A 19,258-nucleotide genomic window follows, 5' to 3' on the forward strand; every position below is an offset into this window, starting at 1 on the left:
AAAGAGCACATCAATGCAGCACAGTGACATGTATACCCTGAAAGAAAAAATCATTCCAGCAACAAGGCAACAGAGGCCACTAGCAGTGGATGAGGGCCTTGGCTGATACAAGTAACAAATGGTTTTTGATAAAAAAATGAATTGTGTGGACATACCTGAAGAAGACTCAAGACGTTCTAGTTTACTAATAAGCCAATCGAGATTATAGGAAAATTGTGCGCAGTTGCTTCTATTTCCACGAATCAGAGCAGCTAAAAGAATAAGAATAATATTACTGAAAAAAGGTAAGCATGAGAAAAGTAATACAATATTGCATAATTGGCCACATCTTTATACTCTGTATACCAATAAAAACTAGCAGTTATTAGAAAGTCTTGACAATTAAAAAAAGCATCAATGTAGGCTGTAAAACTCTGCAGGAGAAAAGATTTACAGTTTGATAATGCATACAGGTGGTTCATACATTTGTTGTAAAAGAACAGATTCTGTCAACAAATAGCTTATGGTACATACAGTATAAGAGGTGACAAGCACCCATCTAGAAAAAGAGAGGCTAATATATAAAAAAAATAAGGTCTTTAGCCTTTTTATCAGAGCTATTATCACAATTGTTTCCTTTTATAGAGTTTGTACATTATTTTAATCCTTTATGTTTCCAAAGCAAGAAACATACACTAGATTCAACTGTTTTAAGACCATGGCTACATGATTCTTGTCGAAAAGACTACTAAACTGAGATATGAATAACTAGCAGGGCTTTTTTTCAGCGGGAACTAGGGGGAACGCAGTTCCGGCACCTCTTGGACTGACTGTATGTAATGGCATGGGGTGCTGGGTGTGCTGCAGGGTATTGATGCTCACTGCTGGGGATCTATTTTTGCAAGGGGCGTCTATTGTTGCTGGGGAGTCAGTTGTTGTTGAAAGAAATCTACTGTTGGGGGAGGGGTCTATTGTTGATGGCAGTCAGACAGACTATTAATGCTGGCTGTGCGGAGATCTGTTGATGCTGCCGGGAGTCTATTGTTGCTGGCGGGGAAATTTTGTTGTGGTTGGTCCATTGTCGTTAGGGGGATCTATTGTTGTTGGCTGCAGGGGATCTATTTTACTGCTTTTCTTGATATCATTACCAAATTCCATACAAATTACTTACCATCTCAAAATGATACACCTATTGTCTGAGAAAAAAAGCCCTGATAACTAGTATAATTATATAAGAAATAATCCTTGTTTTTTGGTTCACTATATTTGAACAAAATGTTTTATACAGACTTGAATGTTTTTGTTCTTTTTTATCAATTTTTTAGACCTCGTGAAGAGGACGCATGACCCTTAAAACCCAGCTTATTGTGATCAAAATATAGAGTAAGTAAGGTGGAATCATGAAAGTGCCATACAAGTTCCAAGCACGTCCAATAGGCTTTTATTAACATCAGCAGATATCATAAAAGAAATGCAATGCATTTCAGTCGGCCTGAAGCACCTTCTATACTTTCCCCTCTACTGCAGACTGATGCACAGCTGTGGGACTGCTAGAAGCAGCCATTGGTGCTCAGAAAACAATCAATGAAATTAATAAAAAGAAAATGTGTTCAACAGCAGTACAGATGCCCCTAAAAAGGCTTTTACATGAGCTCTTATTATAAACTGGGAGGTTGTGCAGTGATTATGGGCCTCGACACATTCATTTTTATGGGAGGGTGGGAATGTGGGATATATGAACCCTGAACTTTATGATGAAGTCAGCAATGCATATTCAGATTGCTTGACAGAAAAGTACTTGGTTATATATCTATTTATCTATGTGTCTCCTTAAACCTATACTTGAATTTAGGGACTTAATTAGACTTTGCAAAGCCCCCAGCTCCCAGTAAAAACTAAAAAAGGCAAACGTTTAAGGCCTCTTAGAAGTGTATTGTCTAGGTAGAAGTTAATGCTGGCCATGGCTCAGAGAACCCTGCCTGTTCATCTGCCATTTCTTTAGCTTCTCTTGCTTGTTTCATGGCAGCTAATTAGGTCAAAAGCCCTATCCTGGCCTGTAAAGAGGAATACATGTACAATTTAGCATGAGCAGACTATGGTTTTAAGCAGCTAGCTACAAAACCTAAAGCTACTAGCAAACACCAAAAATTCTTCATGTTTTTAAAATGAACACTTACCTAGCAATTCATAGAAGAGGTTCAGTATTTCTTTCCATGCTGGCCCAGCTTTTTCTCCAATAATTTCAGCAAAGTGTGCCGCACTGCTGTACACATTTAAGCGATCAATGCAATTTAGTACTAAAGCCAGCATTCCCTAAAGAAGATGCAGAAATGTCAATTGTTGGAACAACAAATGGATTAATCAAATAATAATTGAATTCTGTGCAGTAGAAAGGATCAATAAGGGGGGCCTTTAGCTTTCTGCTAATTACTGGAATTGTAATCGTACCACTTTCAATTTTCGCCTATGCTCACAATAGTTCACTGTACAAAATGTTCCATGAGACACTTAAATAAACTGTTAAACAATGTTTACATCTGAAAAAGGCCTATGAGAATGTTAACTATTTATAGTGTAACCATGCATCTAACAGTTAGGGCCATATAAAAGACTATAGAAAAAAAGGAATTGTGCATGGCACCTACCCTTTCTCAGGATAAAAAGAGGAATTTTGACTTGCTTGTAAATTCAATATACTGAAGTACAATACAGGTCACAGGCAGAATTTTCATACACCATGGGATATAGGCATGTACCTTCAGGTGACTGGACACTGGCAAAGTTTTGGAGGACATGCCCCCTGGGCACTTCCCCCATAACCCTACCCCACTCCATGAGTCCTCAGTTTTGTAGCAAGCAATGAATCAAGGAATGGAAGGGAAGGTAGCCCATTAGCTGTACTGTACTCCAAGGCATAGAATTTACAGGTAAGTCAAAATTCCTCTTATCTTAAACATACAGTACAGGACACAGGTAGAATATTCACACACCATGGGACCTCCACAAGCAATGAATAGGAAGGGTGGGCAACCATGAGGCAAACAGAACTGTGCCAACAGTCCCAATGGCAAGGGTCAAAAGACAAAACCTTAGAGAGTTGCTACAAGAGCAGCCAAAAGCTGCATCAGCAGAATACTGAACGTCCACCTTGTAAAACTTTGAAAAAGTATGAACAGAAGACCAGGTGGCAACCTTACACACCTGGGCTACCAAAAGTTTGGTGCCAAAATGCTGTTGAAACACCCACCAATCTGGTGGAATAAGCACAGGGAATATTTCTCTTTGAGAATGTAGGCTCTTCCAGTCAAATATCATATCCATTGTGCAATGGTGGACTTTGAAGCGTCTCCCTAGCAAGGTCAAGAAAACAGGACAAAGAGAAAATCTGTCTGTCTGATTGGAGCAGTAGCCCTGAGGTAATGGTAATGGCTTTGACTATGTCCAGGCAATGTAGAGAGATTTCCCTTGGATACTTATGAGCAGGGCAGAGGGATGGGAGGTCATCATCCTCCCTGAGGTGAAATGCTGAGACCATTTTCTGAAGAAAGGATGGCCTTGGGCGTAAGACAACTGTTTAAAAATTGAGGAAATGTTTTTTTGCAGGAAAGGGCTGCCAGTTCAGAAACACATCTGGCAGACATGATAGCAACCAAAAAGACTACTTTGCATGAGAGATCCTATAGGGGGATATCCCTTACAGATTCAAAGATGGTTTGTGCAGGGCTGCTGAAATCCCAAGGAAGCACATGGTACTTCAAGGGGGACTTAATATGATATACCTTGAAGAAAAGTTTTTACAAAAGAGAACAAAGCCAGAGACCTTTAAAAGAGAATGAATAAGGCCAGGATTTTACCTTTAAGAGTACTTAAGGCCAAGTTCGGGTCAAGACCTGATTGTAGGAAGGCCATATGGGAGATACAGAGTCATCTCTGAAACTAAAGTGCCTGAACTCACACCAGGTAATAAAAAAAAATAAAATTACAGGTATGAATATACGTCTTCCTGGAAGTTTTACCTGCTTTTAGCAAGGTAGGAATCACAGACTCAGAAACCCCTCTATTCTTTAACACCTGGGTTTCAACAGCCATGTTGTTAAAGCCAGAGACTGAGAACCAAGATGAAATAGAAGGATAGAAGGTCTTGAGATAACAGATCTGGTCTGTTGGGAAGAGTCCTTGGGTCATCTGCTAGAAGACCAAGTCTGTGTACAAGATTCTTCTGGGCCAGTTTGATACAATTAGAATCACAGTTTTCCTCTCTTGCTCTAATTTCTTAAGAAGGTGAGGTAGGATTCGCACTGGAGGGAAGGCAAAAACGTATCTGAATGTAGACCATGGGATTATTAAGGCACCTGAGGCTGGACCTAAAGGATCCCTGGTTTTTGCAATAACCAGGGACAGTTTGTTTTCAATTTGGAAGCTAGGATGTTCACATTTGGGATTTTTGCCATATCAAATTGAAGACATCTGGATGAAGGGCCCATTCCCTTTGATCCAGGTGATGGCAGCTGAGATAATCCACTTTCCAGTTGTCCACTCCTGGAATGTGGGCTGCAGAAATCGGATAGTGAGTGAGTTTGCCGACCAGCTGCACAAATCGCTGTAGGTCTATGTCGGCTGCTTTAAGAGTGATAGGGACAACGTGCGCTGCACCCGTGGCGTGACACAGGAGCCGATGCGCGTGGCTGGCAGATATCAGACAGATATCAAACAGATCCCCACTCTGACAGGGGAGTAGAGAGAGATCTTCTGTTCCTAGTAATCAGGAACAGCGATCTCTCTCCTCTTCCAGTCAGTACACTCCCCCCACAGTTAGAAACACCTCCCTAGGGAACACTTAAACCCTTGATCGCCCTCTAGTGTTAACCCCTTCCCTGCCAGTGGCATTTATACAGTAATCAGTGGTTATTTTTATCACTGATCACTGTATAAGTGTCACTGGTCCCAAAAAAGTGTCAAAAGTGTCCAATCTGTCCACCGCAATGTCGCAGTCCTGCTAAAAATCGCAGATCGCCACCATTACTAGTAAAAAATAAATAAATAATAAAAATGCCATAAATCTATCCCCTATTTTGTAGACGCTATAACTTTTGCGCAGACCAACTGTTGCGATTTTTTTTAACCAAAAATATGTAGAAGAATGCATATTGACCTAAACTGAGTTTTTTTCAAAATTGACACTATTTATTTGTTTATAGCGCAAAAAATAAAAATCTCAGAGGTGATTAAATACCACCAAAAGAAAGCTCTATTTGTGGGAAAAAAAAGGACATACATTTTGTTTGGGTATAACGTCATACGACTGTGCAATTGTCAGTTAAAGCGATGCAGTGCCGTATCGCAAAAAATGTCCTGGTCATTAGGGGGGGAAATCCTTCCAGTCCTTAAGTGGTTAAGATAGCCATACTTCTGGTGTCCCCTTGATGGTTGATGTAGGCAACTACTGTGGCATTGTCTGACTGCACCCTTCAAAAAGGGGGTTCAGTCCTGCCAGGCCAAACTGACTGTTCTGACTGCGCTGCGCTCCAAGATATTGATGGGAAGCTTGTCACCTGTCAGGAATCATGTTCCTTGGACTGTTAGGGATTGGAACACTCCTCCCGTGCCTTAGAGACTTGTGTCTGTTGTGATAACTTTCATGTGATAGGGAAGAAAGGACTCCCACTAAGATAAGGAGCTCCTTTTTTGGCTGGACAGGAGCATTGGCAAATTGAGCAAGGAGCTTTCTTGTTCCACACTGACAAGATAATTTGTTTTTAGAGAGTTTTTAAAAAACTGGGCGAATGGTACTGCTACTATTAGGCCTAGAACACTCATGGAGAATCTGTGAGATGTTTCTTGGGTCTCAAAACTAAAGCATGTGCTCTTAGTGAAATAACTTTCTTTTCTGGTAGAATAACTTTTGTTTGGAATGTGTTGAGGATCAGACCCAAGTATTCCAAGTGAAAGGAAGGCTGGAGCAGTGGAGCAGTGGCGTACCTACGGGGGGGGGGGGGGCGAGTTCGCCCCGGGTGCCACACATTGGGGGGTGTCAGGCTGGCTATCAGAGCCGGAACAAGGCAGAGGCAGGTGCAGGAGGTGCTCTGTAGCTGTGCTGGCTCTCTGTGTTCGTACGAGTCGGCAGCTTCTTTTGTTCAGTTTCATTTAGTTCACAGCGAGCTCTATACTGCCACCTCTGGCTGCCTTATGTATGTGCACCCCCTGTGTGTGCTGCCAGTAATGTATTTTCACAGGGACATGTGGAATCTAGACCTCAGACAAGGAAGACCACCTTACAAGTGGGGGCTGTGAGTACAAGTGAGGAGGCTGTTTGTGTATGGGGGACAGAGCTGTGTGTGTGTTTACAGATGTGTGTGTGGGGGGGAGGCCTGAGGGGGGATAGCTGAGTGTGTACAGGTGTGAGGGGGGGACAGCTGAGTGTCTACAGGTGTGTGTTGGGGGGGGGGGCAGCTGAGTGTCTACAGGTGTGAGGGGGCAGCTGAGTGTCTACAGGTGAGAGGGGGGGCAGCTGAGTGTCTACAGGTGTGAGGGGGGGCAGCTGAGTGTCTACAGGTGTGAGGGGGCAGCTGAGTGTCTACAGGTGTGAGGGGGGGGCAGCTGAGTGTCTACAGGTGTGAGGGGGGCAGCTGAGTGTCTACAGGTGTGAGGGGGGGCAGCTGAGTGTCTACAGGTGTGAGGGGGGCAGCTGAGTGTCTACAGGTGTGAGGGGGGGCAGCTGAGTGTCTACAGGTGTGAGGGGGGCAGCTGAGTGTCTACAGGTGTGAGGGGGGCAGCTGAGTGTCTACAGGTGTGAGGGGGGCAGCTGAGTGTCTACAGGTGTGAGGGGGGCAGCTGAGTGTCTACAGGTGTGTGAGTGGGCTGAGTGCGTACAGGTATGAAGGAGGCTGAGTGCGTACAGGTTTGTGAGGGATGAGCGCATACAAGTGTGTGGGTGGGCTGAGTGCGTACAGGTATGAAGGGGGATAAGTGCGTACAGGTGTGTGGATGGGCTGAGTGCGTACAGGTATGAAGGGGGCTTTGTGCCTACAGGTATGAAGGGTACTGCGTGCGTAAAGGTGTGTTTGTGAGCTGAGTGCATACAGATATGAGGGGGCTGAGTGCATACAGGTATGAGGGGGCTGAGTGCATACAAGTGTGTGGGTGGGCTGAGTGTGTACAGGTATGAAGCGGGCTGAGTGCATACAGGTATGATGGGGGCTGAGTGTGTACAGGTGTGTGGGTGGGCTTAATGCGTACAGTTATGAAGGGGGCTGAGTGCGTACAATTATGAGGGGGCTGAGTGCGTACAATTATGAGGGGGCTGAGTGCGTACAAGTAGTAAGGGGGCTGAGTGCAAACAGGTATGAAGGGGCTGAGTGTGTACAGGTATGAGGGGGCTGAGTGCATAAAAGTGTGTGGGTGGGCTGAGTGCATACAGGTATGAAGGGGGCTGAGTGCGTACAGGTGTGTGGGTGGGCTGAGTGCATACATTTTTGAGGGAGCTGAGTGCATACAGGTATGAAGGGGGCACTATGCATACAGGTATGAAGGGGGCACTATGCATACAGGTATGAAGGGGGCTGCGTGCATACAGGTGTGTGGGTGAGCTGAGTGCATACAGGTATGAGGGGGCTGAGTGTATACAAGTGTGTGGGTGGGCTGAGTGTGTACAGGTATGAAGCGGGCTGAGTGCATACAGGTATGATGGGGGCTGAGTAACTACAGGTGTGTGGGTGGGCTGAATGTGTACAGATATGAAGGGAGCCGAGTGCGTACAATTATGAGGGGGCTGAGTGCATACAAGTAGTAAGGGGGCTGAGTGTAAACAGGTATGAGGGGGGCTAAGTGCGTACAGGTATGAGGGGGCTGAGTGCATACAAGTGTGTGGGTGGGCTGAGTGCGTACAGGTATGAAGGGGGCTGAATGCATACAGTTACGAGGGGGCTGAGTGTGTACAGGTAATAAGGGGGCTGAGTGCATACAGGTATGAAGGGGGCTGAGTGTGTACAGGTATAAAGGGGGCTAAGTGCGTTCAGGTATGAGGGGGCTGAGTGCATACAAGTGTGTGGGTAGGCTGAGTGCATACAGGTATGAAGGGGGCTGAGTGCGTACAGATGTGTGGGTGGGCTGTGTGGGTACATTTGTTGAGGGGGCTGAGTGCAAACAGGTATGAAGAGGGCTGAGTGCATACAGGTGTGTGGGTGGGCTGAGTGCGTACGGGTATGAGGGGGCTGAGTGCATACAAGTGTGTGGGTTGGCTGAGAGCGTACAGGTATAAAGGAGGCTGAGCGCGTAAAGGTGTGTGGTTGGGCTGAGTGCGGACAGGTATGAGGGGACTGAGTGCATACAGGTATGAGGGGGCTGAGTGCATACAAGTGTGTGGGTGGGCTGAGAGCGTAAAGGTATGAAGGGGGCTGAGTTATGTACAGGTATGATGGGGGCTGAGTGTGTACAGGCGTGTGGGTGGGCTGAGTGCGTACAGGTATGAAGGGGATTGAGTGCGTACAATTATGAGGGGGCTGAGTGCGTACAGGTAATAAGGGGGCTGAGTGAATACAGGTATGAAGGGGGCTGAGTGTATACAGGTATGAGGGTGGATAAGTGCTTACAGGTATGAGGGGGCTGAGTGTGTACAGGTATGAGGGGGGATAAGTGCATACAGGTATGAGGGGGCTGAGTGCATACAAGTGTGTGGGTGGGCTGAGTGCGTGCATGTATGAAGTGGGCTAAGTGCGTACAGGTAATAAGGGGGCTGAGTGCATACAGGTATGAAGGGGGGTGAGTGTGTACAGGTATAAAGGGGGGGTGAGTGGTATAGGTGTGTGGGTCGACTGAGTTTGTACAGGTATGAAGGGGGCAGAGTGCGCACAGGTATGAGGGGGCTGAGTGTGTACAGGTATGAAGGGGCTGAGTGCGTACAGGTATGATGGGGGCTGAGTGTATACAAGTGTGTGGGTGGGCTGAGTGTGTACAGGTATGAAGCGGGCTGAGTGCATACAGGTATGATGGGGGCTGAGTAACTACAGGTGTGTGGGTGGGCTGAATGTGTACAGATATGAAGGGGGCCGAGTGCGTACAATTATGAGGGGGCTGAGTGCATACAAGTAGTAAGGGGGCTGAGTGTAAACAGGTATGAGGGGGGCTAAGTGCGTACAGGTATGAGGGGGCTGAGTGCATACAAGTGTGTGGGTGGGCTGAGTGCGTACAGGTATGAAGGGGGCTGAATGCATACAGTTACGAGGGGGCTGAGTGTGTACAGGTAATAAGGGGGCTGAGTGCATACAGGTATGAAGGGGGCTGAGTGTGTACAGGTATAAAGGGGGCTAAGTGCGTTCAGGTATGAGGGGGCTGAGTGCATACAAGTGTGTGGGTAGGCTGAGTGCATACAGGTATGAAGGGGGCTGAGTGCGTACAGATGTGTGGGTGGGCTGTATGGGTACATTTGTTGAGGGGGCTGAGTGCAAACAGGTATGAAGAGGGCTGAGTGCATACAGGTGTGTGGGTGGGCTGAGTGCGTACGGGTATGAGGGGGCTGAGTGCATACAAGTGTGTGGGTTGGCTGAGAGCGTACAGGTATAAAGGAGGCTGAGCGCGTAAAGGTGTGTGGTTGGGCTGAGTGCGGACAGGTATGAGGGGACTGAGTGCATACAGGTATGAGGGGGCTGAGTGCATACAAGTGTGTGGGTGGGCTGAGAGCGTAAAGGTATGAAGGGGGCTGAGTTATGTACAGGTATGATGGGGGCTGAGTGTGTACAGGCGTGTGGGTGGGCTGAGTGCGTACAGGTATGAAGGGGATTGAGTGCGTACAATTATGAGGGGGCTGAGTGCGTACAGGTAATAAGGGGGCTGAGTGAATACAGGTATGAAGGGGGCTGAGTGTATACAGGTATGAGGGTGGATAAGTGCTTACAGGTATGAGGGGGCTGAGTGTGTACAGGTATGAGGGGGGATAAGTGCATACAGGTATGAGGGGGCTGAGTGCATACAAGTGTGTGGGTGGGCTGAGTGCGTGCATGTATGAAGTGGGCTAAGTGCGTACAGGTAATAAGGGGGCTGAGTGCATACAGGTATGAAGGGGGGTGAGTGTGTACAGGTATAAAGGGGGGGTGAGTGGTATAGGTGTGTGGGTCGACTGAGTTTGTACAGGTATGAAGGGGGCAGAGTGCGCACAGGTATGAGGGGGCTGAGTGTGTACAGGTATGAAGGGGCTGAGTGCGTACAGGTATGATGGGGGCTGAGTGTATACAAGTGTGTGGGTGGGCTGAGTGTGTACAGGTATGAAGCGGGCTGAGTGCATACAGGTATGATGGGGGCTGAGTAACTACAGGTGTGTGGGTGGGCTGAATGTGTACAGATATGAAGGGGGCCGAGTGCGTACAATTATGAGGGGGCTGAGTGCATACAAGTAGTAAGGGGGCTGAGTGTAAACAGGTATGAGGGGGGCTAAGTGCGTACAGGTATGAGGGGGCTGAGTGCATACAAGTGTGTGGGTGGGCTGAGTGCGTACAGGTATGAAGGGGGCTGAATGCATACAGTTACGAGGGGGCTGAGTGTGTACAGGTAATAAGGGGGCTGAGTGCATACAGGTATGAAGGGGGCTGAGTGTGTACAGGTATAAAGGGGGCTAAGTGCGTTCAGGTATGAGGGGGCTGAGTGCATACAAGTGTGTGGGTAGGCTGAGTGCATACAGGTATGAAGGGGGCTGAGTGCGTACAGATGTGTGGGTGGGCTGTGTGGGTACATTTGTTGAGGGGGCTGAGTGCAAACAGGTATGAAGAGGGCTGAGTGCATACAGGTGTGTGGGTGGGCTGAGTGCGTACGGGTATGAGGGGGCTGAGTGCATACAAGTGTGTGGGTTGGCTGAGAGCGTACAGGTATAAAGGAGGCTGAGCGCGTAAAGGTGTGTGGTTGGGCTGAGTGCGGACAGGTATGAGGGGACTGAGTGCATACAGGTATGAGGGGGCTGAGTGCATACAAGTGTGTGGGTGGGCTGAGAGCGTAAAGGTATGAAGGGGGCTGAGTTATGTACAGGTATGATGGGGGCTGAGTGTGTACAGGCGTGTGGGTGGGCTGAGTGCGTACAGGTATGAAGGGGATTGAGTGCGTACAATTATGAGGGGGCTGAGTGCGTACAGGTAATAAGGGGGCTGAGTGAATACAGGTATGAAGGGGGCTGAGTGTATACAGGTATGAGGGTGGATAAGTGCTTACAGGTATGAGGGGGCTGAGTGTGTACAGGTATGAGGGGGGATAAGTGCATACAGGTATGAGGGGGCTGAGTGCATACAAGTGTGTGGGTGGGCTGAGTGCGTGCATGTATGAAGTGGGCTAAGTGCGTACAGGTAATAAGGGGGCTGAGTGCATACAGGTATGAAGGGGGGTGAGTGTGTACAGGTATAAAGGGGGGGTGAGTGGTATAGGTGTGTGGGTCGACTGAGTTTGTACAGGTATGAAGGGGGCAGAGTGCGCACAGGTATGAGGGGGCTGAGTGTGTACAGGTATGAAGGGGCTGAGTGCGTACAGGTATGAGTTGCCTGAGTGATCAGTGGGGGGGGGGGGGGCATTGCCAGATATAGGATCCGCCCCGGGTGCCAAATACGCCCCTTGGCTGGAGAGAAGATTTTTTTTAAATTGGTCACCCAAGAAAAGTCCTGGAGCATCAACATGGTCTTGTGGACATTTTCTGATAGCTGAAAGGGAGATGAGTCATTTACATCAAATAAATCGCTATAACATTTGTGATCCAAAATTAGTGAACTAAATAAAAAACTTTAAATGGCACTCCACCCAAAAGTGTCTCAAACTTATGTGCTCCAATAATATGTTATTATAAGCTTTTAAAAGCTCATTAAAGTGTCCACAGAAATCCAAGCATTTATAAATGTTCCTCCAAAGTCTGTGACCTGACCAGAGTAGACTAAAAAATAGGTAAGTATACACATCTTTTTTACACAGGTCAGGCAGTATAGATAGCAATAGGAGGGAGGGAACCTTATTAAGACTAATTAGTGTAATGCCCCGTACACACGGTCGGATATTGATCGGACATTCCGACAACAAAATCTTAGGATTTTTTCCGACGGATGTTGGCTCAAACTTGTCTTGCATACACACAGTCACACAAAGTTGACGGAAAATCCGATCATTCTGAACGCAGTGACGTAAAACACGTACGTTGGGACTATAAACGGGGCAGTAGCCAATAGCTTTCATCTCTTTATTTATTCTGAGCATGCGTGGCACTTTGTGCGTCGGATTTGTGTACACACGATCGGAAATTCCAACAACGGATTTTGTTGTCGGAAAATGTTATAGTCTGCTCTCAAACTTTGTGTGTCGGAAAATCCAATGGAAAATGTGTGATGGAGCCTACACACAGTCGGAATTTCTGACAACAAGGTCCTATCACACATTTTCCGTCGGAAAATCCGACCTTGTGTACGGGGCATTAGTCTAGAATTCTACTTTAAAGTGGTATTAATCTCTACAGTTTTTTTTCGCCTTAATGAATTTTCTGCTCCTGCTGCTATCAGTTAAAGCCTGCGAGGAGGGAGCGGGGATGGGGTCAAGCAGCATTGTGTGAGTGTCAAGAATCCACACAGCCAGGCTTGGGAGCGAACTCGCATGTTTTCCCCCTATAGCAAGTGGCGTGCTATGGTGGCACATGCAGAAGAAGAGGAGGCAATAGCACTGGTGGGGACACCAGAAGAGGAAGTAAGGGCAATACCCTTATTTATTATTTCAATTTAAAAAAAAGAAAGGTTTACACTCACGTTAAAGGAAAACATTCATAAATTAACATTTCCTTATTTCATTCACAAATTAACATTTCCTCAAATGTAGAAAATGTATTTATATTCTGTATGGTCAAATTAATTGTGCTGTCACAAAGCTCTGTGGTTATTAGGAATAGCACAAAAATGGGCCCCCTTATGCAAGTTGCATGGGTTGAAAAGTTTTTATGTGTGAAACTAAATTTATTTTCCTTTTATATTTGGAGATTATTTCTCAAACATCTGCTTGTTCCTGCTTGTGGAGGTAGTAGATATGACTTTGTAAATCAAGTGAATTAGATCTCAGATATGTAGAGGTCTGATACTTTCTATTCCAGAAAAATAATAATAATAAATTAAGTCATAGCACAGTGATGGATGTGCATAGAAGAAAGAAAAGGAAACAAAGAAAATATGTGGTTCACGAAAAAATTAAAGAAAGTGAATAGGAAACAAAAAAGTGGAAGGGTTGTAAAAGTAGAGCTAAGTTTCTCCATATTCACCTCTCCTCCAGCAATGCAGCATCTGTCAGCGTGTAGGCAGGTGCAACGGTGGCACTATCCGGCAGCCCCCATGCCGAGAGGGTGAAGAACAAGGGGGGACCAGGTCCCTCCAAAGCCTCTGTAGGTATCTTTAATGGAAGCAGTTGTCCAATTGAATGCTGCTGCCCTGAATGACCTGACAGCCATCTTTAAGGCGGGCAGTGCTTATAAAAAGCACTGTCACCTACTGGTTGGCACACATTCAACACATGGGCAGGTTAGGGACAGATCTCAAGATGGCTAGGGACAGTAGGAGTAGCATAGGGTCAGGTTCCTATGAAGGAGGAACAGAGCAGGGACTGTCACTGTGCAACATCAGTAGTCTTTCTGTGTTGGGTCTGCCTTCCAGCTGCCTCCCATGCCAGATACTGTCAGGTGTCTCCAGCGTGTGAGACTCTGTCTGGACCACTGTAAGTGTCCAGTAGTGTAGTGTGGCCTTTTCTGAAGAGTTCACTGTTCTCTCTTGACATTACTACGTTAATATACCTTAATATCTATGAGATTCCTTCCCCTGCGTGCAGTGAGCCTGGGCCACACTTATAAGTGTGTGGGTTTGGCACCTTCGGCCACCTTGATTGGCTGGCCCAGGAAGACACAACTCCCACACTTGCACACTGGATTTAATTTATCTAGGCACTAAGGCATGCAGGAGTGAGCAAGGCCAGGTGATAGGCACCCAAGAAATAACGCACACACAGGATCCAAGGCTTCAAAAAAGTATATTTTTAAGAATGTTCCAACCACACATTAAGCGAGTCTATGCAGAAGATTCAAACTGGCAGAAACATTCACAGATGATTAAGCAGTACTTGTGGAAAGCAATGCACGGAGACCGACAGCACAAGGCACAGGTGGAGGCTGGCAGGCAGTATGCAACGAGGCACGATTGGTGGAAGGTTCCACATAGCAGCACTAACGAACAGTCCCTATGCTCTCCCTCCTCCTCTGAAACTTTTCTCTTACGCTAGGTACACTTTCCCTATCTAGCGGATTCCTGTCCCTGACCTAACCACACGCACTAAAGTGCCCAACTGCAATGAGCCAGTGCTTTTATCACTGCTCTCATCAAAGCTGCCCACAGAGGTCATCCAGGGCAGCAGCATCCAATTGGACAGCTGTCCACCCAATAACATGTACAGAGGCCTAAGAGGAATGTGAGTTCCCACTGTCCTCCACTGTCCCTGCATGGTGGTACCGGACAATGCCACCTGTGTAGGGAAGTCAATCTACACCTGCCTACAGGCATGTCCTAAAATATGAATGATCATAATAAAGCACAAATTGGAACACAATGAATGTACCCAAATTCAAGATTTCTGTACTGCTTTCAGTAATAGTACTCTTTATATTACCTCCTCTTTGAAAAGGTTCTGCCTATTCTTTAGTGAACGGAGTTTATTCTGTTTATCTTCATGTTCTAGATCTTCCTCTGGAGGCTGAAAATAAGCAATCAAGTCTTGCAGGGTTTGAACTACCTCCTCAATAGGCAGGGCGACGGGGGCTGTTACTGTCCGATTATTTCCCGTTAGAGAATCCAAATCGCTAAAATAAAAAAAAATAAAAAAATAAATGTATAAATAATCTATATGTTTAATGATGTTCTTTAAGCAACTGAAAAGTTAGTTTGTATATAGATTATTAGTATAAGCCACTTCTTTTCAAAACCTGCTGTGAATTAAGAGCAGAACCCAGGGTACTCATACATATAAAACCTGACTCTTATGCCCTGTACACACGATCGGACTTTCCGACAGAATATGTGCGATCGGAGCTTGTTGTCAGAAAGTTCCGACTGTGTGTGGGCTCCATCGGACTTTTTCCATCGGAATTTCCGACACACAAAGTTTGAGAGCAAAGTTTGAGAGCATGCTATAAAATTTTCAGACAACAAAATCCGATCCTTTAAATTCCGATCGTGTGTAGACAAATCCAATGGACAAAGTTCCACGCATGCTCACAATAAATTAAGAGACAAAAGCTATTGGCTATTGCCCCATTTAAAGTCCTGACGTACGTGTTTTACGTCACCGCGTTTGAAACAATCGGATTTTCCGATAACTTTGTACGACCGTGTGTATGCAAAACAAGTTTGAGCCAACATCCTTCGGAAAAAATCCATGGATTTTGTTGTCAGAATGTCTGATCAGGGCATAAGATATGAAGTAGAAGCTTGGACATACTCTTTACCCCAAGTCTGAACCCAATAAGCATTTTTTGTTTTGTTTTTTCACTTTTTTTGTTGTTGTTTGTTTCTTTAAAAAGCAAGAAAAGCATGAAAGTATGGCCTGTGTCATGAAACAGTTTTCCACAATCTTCTCTTAGTAGTAGAGTTTTGCTAATCCTCGCCCAGTTTTAAGCCTCCTACACAGCTATTTTTGTTTCAGTTAGGCCCCGTTCACACTGGTGTGACAATTGCTCTGACTTTGAGAGCTGTCTTAACTGGTCCAACTTTGAACAAGGTTCCTGCACTACTTTGGTCAGACTTCTGTCCGACTTCAGCCCATAGAATTGAATGTCTCCAGATGATGTCACCAGATGACCTCGCCCCAAAGTTATATAAGAGCTGTCAGACACCGGAGCTGCCAGAATGGAGGGAGCCAGCGTCAGAGGAGCTTTTTTTTTCTTTTTTCCAGCGGGTCGCAGCGGAAGATATCGTGATTGACGTTGGAGCTACCATGGGGGACATTAGTCATTTTTAACCTCCCTGGTTAAAATGGCATGATTATTTCAGATTTTTGATGCTGAAAGCGGTACAATTATTTTGCATGGAAATTTGGCGTTTTATATTGTAGGCCTGTAATTCTTAGGAATAAGAATCTTAAATCTGTCCAAACAAGAGTCTAGTAGACATCCCGGGTATGATAAAATTTGAAAAACGAAATCATGAATTATAATATAATAAATACCGGTAACTATAAATAATTATAACAAATAATAATATAATAATAATAAAAATTATTCAATAATGTAATTAAATTAAAAACACTGAAATTTGCTCAGTTGCAGAATCGTCGCTGTCATTACTTTCAGTGTTTGATGACGGATTTCCCCACAAATCACTATCGCTCAATTCTGCAAGTGATTCTAATTTATTATCGCTGTTTTCTAGCAGGTCTAAAACCACTTCTGATGTAAAGGGATGGTTTTAGTTGCTATGGACAATCTCCAGTTTCCAGGCAGAAAGAACAGTATTTATAATATAAAACTGCATGCAGGGCACTGGACAGACCACTAGGGACAAAAGGGATGTGAAATAAATTGATACAGTAATGTAATCTGTAATATTACAGTGTACTGTATATGTATTGTGCGTCGCAACGCTTGCAGGAAACGGAGCTCGGCTCCGTGATAGGTAGAGCAGAGGACAGTTTGCACACAGTGCGGGGAGACATCACAGGATCCTGAGGACAAGGTAAGTAAGCTGTACCTGGATCCTGCGATGCAATCCCAAGTGTGGCTCGGGGTTACCGCTTTTGGTGCTGAAAATCCAAAAGCCACACTCGGGAATACCGTCAGGGGGGTTAATAAAGGACTTGTCAAAAACCGTTTTACATTTTTATTACATTACACTGGGGTTTTTTTGGGTGAATGGGGGGGCAGGATTTGGGGGCCCTCTTGTTAAAGGGGGCTTCCAGATTCTGATAAGCCACCCGCCCACAGACCCCCATCAACATGGGGACAAGGTCCTTTGGCCCAAAGCACCCACCCTCCCCCATGTTGAGGGCATGTGGCCAAGTATGGTTCAGGAGCAGTGCTCGCTCGTTCCCCCACTTTCATGACTTGCCAGGCTCAGGTAAGAGTCTGGTATGGATTTTGGGGGGACCCCATGCCATTTTTTAAAAATTTAAGTGTGGGGTTTCCCTTCAAAATGTATGGTCATGGAGAAGGGGGGCACTCCAGTTTTTATTTTATTTTGGCATGGGGTTCCCCCTCAAGATCCATACCAGACCCAAAGAGTCATACATACCAGAACCAGGAATTGTTTTGATTGGTTAAAGGACAAGTCGCACTCATCTCAAAGTCGGATAAAAATCGTATCCTGTTCACTAAAGTTGCATGGAAGTCGCATGGAAGTCGCACGGAATTCAGACCAAAGTCACAGGGCAAAGTCGGATCGAAAGTCATGCGACTTGCACCAGTGTGAACAGGGCTTTACATATGAAATGTATGATCATTAGTACTTGCATGGTATTGGTTAATCATACGCCTGACTCTAATCTCACAAAAGCCCTGACTTTGTGCAAGTGTACGAAGTGTGCAAGTGTAAACATTTAATTAGTTTGAAGCCAAAGGGTAATCATAGCAAATATTGATTTGATTTACATTTTTCTTCTGTTCGCTGACTTTACATTTTGTAAACTGATAAAAATAAACAATTAAAATATATGTTTCTGAAAGCATTCTTACAGCATTTCTTCACATCTGCTTAAAACATTTGCACAGTACTGTATGTATAGAGGCCTAGCTGTTACTGTTCACCTTTACTATCACAGGAGCAAGCTCTTTCTATGATTCAAACCCCACATGTGCTTTCTCTCCTCTGATGCAGTAGCTCTGAGCTCAGCATTTGACAGCTGGTTCCTGTGATGGTGAAGGTGAACAATAACAGCTAGGTGTCACTTAGCAACATCCTTAGCAACCCCTTCATTTTCTCTTGGCTGGGTCCTATTGATACCTTATGGCTACATTTGCACCCACCCTGTTCCACATTAGAGTACGGAACACATGGCACATTGGCTAATATACGCGTTAATATTCCGTTTAGAAGCCCCCCAAGATCTTGTGTAAACATTCACGGTTACTCTCAGGGATCTCCACTTCATGGACTATAGCCTTGGTGTTGCCATGTATGGGCCACGTTTGCACCGCACGTTGCCACAGCTCCCGGAAATTATGCCCCTAGGGGATCTTCCAGCGGTTTTCTGTGAGTATTTTATAGATAAGGAGACAACCCCTATTCTATTCCTTCTGTGTTTGGTATATTTTGCATAAAAGCATTATTTAAAGTTGATACATCTGATTTCAGATATACACGTTTGCTCCCGAAGAATGGGTATAATTCTATGAAACGTGTCAAGCTTTTGTACTGATAATGAATGTGTTTATAATTTCCATATATGTCTATTGTTGTATTACAATCATGGTTTTAAAGTTATATATTATACATGTATTCCTTGCAAATTAGGGTTATTAGGGTTATTTTTAGGAAGTGTAGCAGGTGGTATACCCACAATCTTCCTTTATTGTGATGTATTAATATTGTTTCCTATATATGTATACAGATGAATTATATTGTGCCATAAATTATTATTGTGAATTATTATTTTTATTTTGCTATACAATAAAAAAATCTATGATTTTTTTATCGACCTCCCCATATGTGACTGCATGCTTCACCTAAAGTCCCACCTTTTTCTCTTTTTCTTATATAGTTAGAGATGGAGGCATCAGATCCTACTAAGTCACTGCCTCATTTAAAGTCCCCCCCCCCCCCTCCTTTGTATAGATAGGGATGGCGGCATGCAGTTCCCATATAGTTAGGTCTGCCACTAGCAAAGTTACTACAACCAATTTGAAGTGATGTAGCTATAATACAGTACGATCCTTTGTTCATATATATTTTCTTTTGAACATTTTGTCAGGGAATCCCTGTGAGACGTCTGGCACATAGATGTGCGCAGGTGCATGGTTTGTCTAAAAGAATCGCTAACAGGCTCAGCATGCCCGCTAGAATCCAGGATCGTGGATGTGCACGTGCACAGGCACAATTCCTCTCGGCACCAGACGGGCTATTTAAAGGGAGCCCAGTCTCCTATTCTTTGCTGACTGATCTTCAGCTTTGTCCTGTATTCTGATCTAATCCTGTATGCTCTCCTTGTTGCTGACCTGGCGTGTTCCTTGACCTTGGCTGTGTATCCTTTTCCTGACTTGCTGTTCACCTCTGACCCAGGTCCGTTGCTGACTCTGGCCCTGCTTATGACTTGG

The 19,258-nt window shown here is 45.1% G+C and overlaps 1 protein-coding gene across 7 annotated transcripts in view; it reads right to left on the reverse strand.

Moving 5' to 3' along the window:
- Nucleotides 1-19,258, reverse strand: part of RYR3 (ryanodine receptor 3) — a 1,082,755-nt gene that overhangs the window by 703,437 nt on the left and 360,060 nt on the right. For all 7 annotated transcript variants that reach the window (XM_073608696.1, XM_073608694.1, XM_073608691.1 and 4 more), the window contains 3 exons: nucleotides 14,626-14,815; nucleotides 2,157-2,292; nucleotides 156-251 (listed from right to left, as the gene is read on the reverse strand). In XM_073608696.1, coding sequence (XP_073464797.1) covers nucleotides 156-251; nucleotides 2,157-2,292; nucleotides 14,626-14,815 — 422 coding nt within the window. The remainder of the gene's footprint in view (nucleotides 1-155; nucleotides 252-2,156; nucleotides 2,293-14,625; nucleotides 14,816-19,258) is intronic.

This window comes from Aquarana catesbeiana, linkage group LG13, assembly GCF_042186555.1.
Source record: "Aquarana catesbeiana isolate 2022-GZ linkage group LG13, ASM4218655v1, whole genome shotgun sequence".
Taxonomy (NCBI): domain Eukaryota; kingdom Metazoa; phylum Chordata; class Amphibia; order Anura; family Ranidae; genus Aquarana; species Aquarana catesbeiana.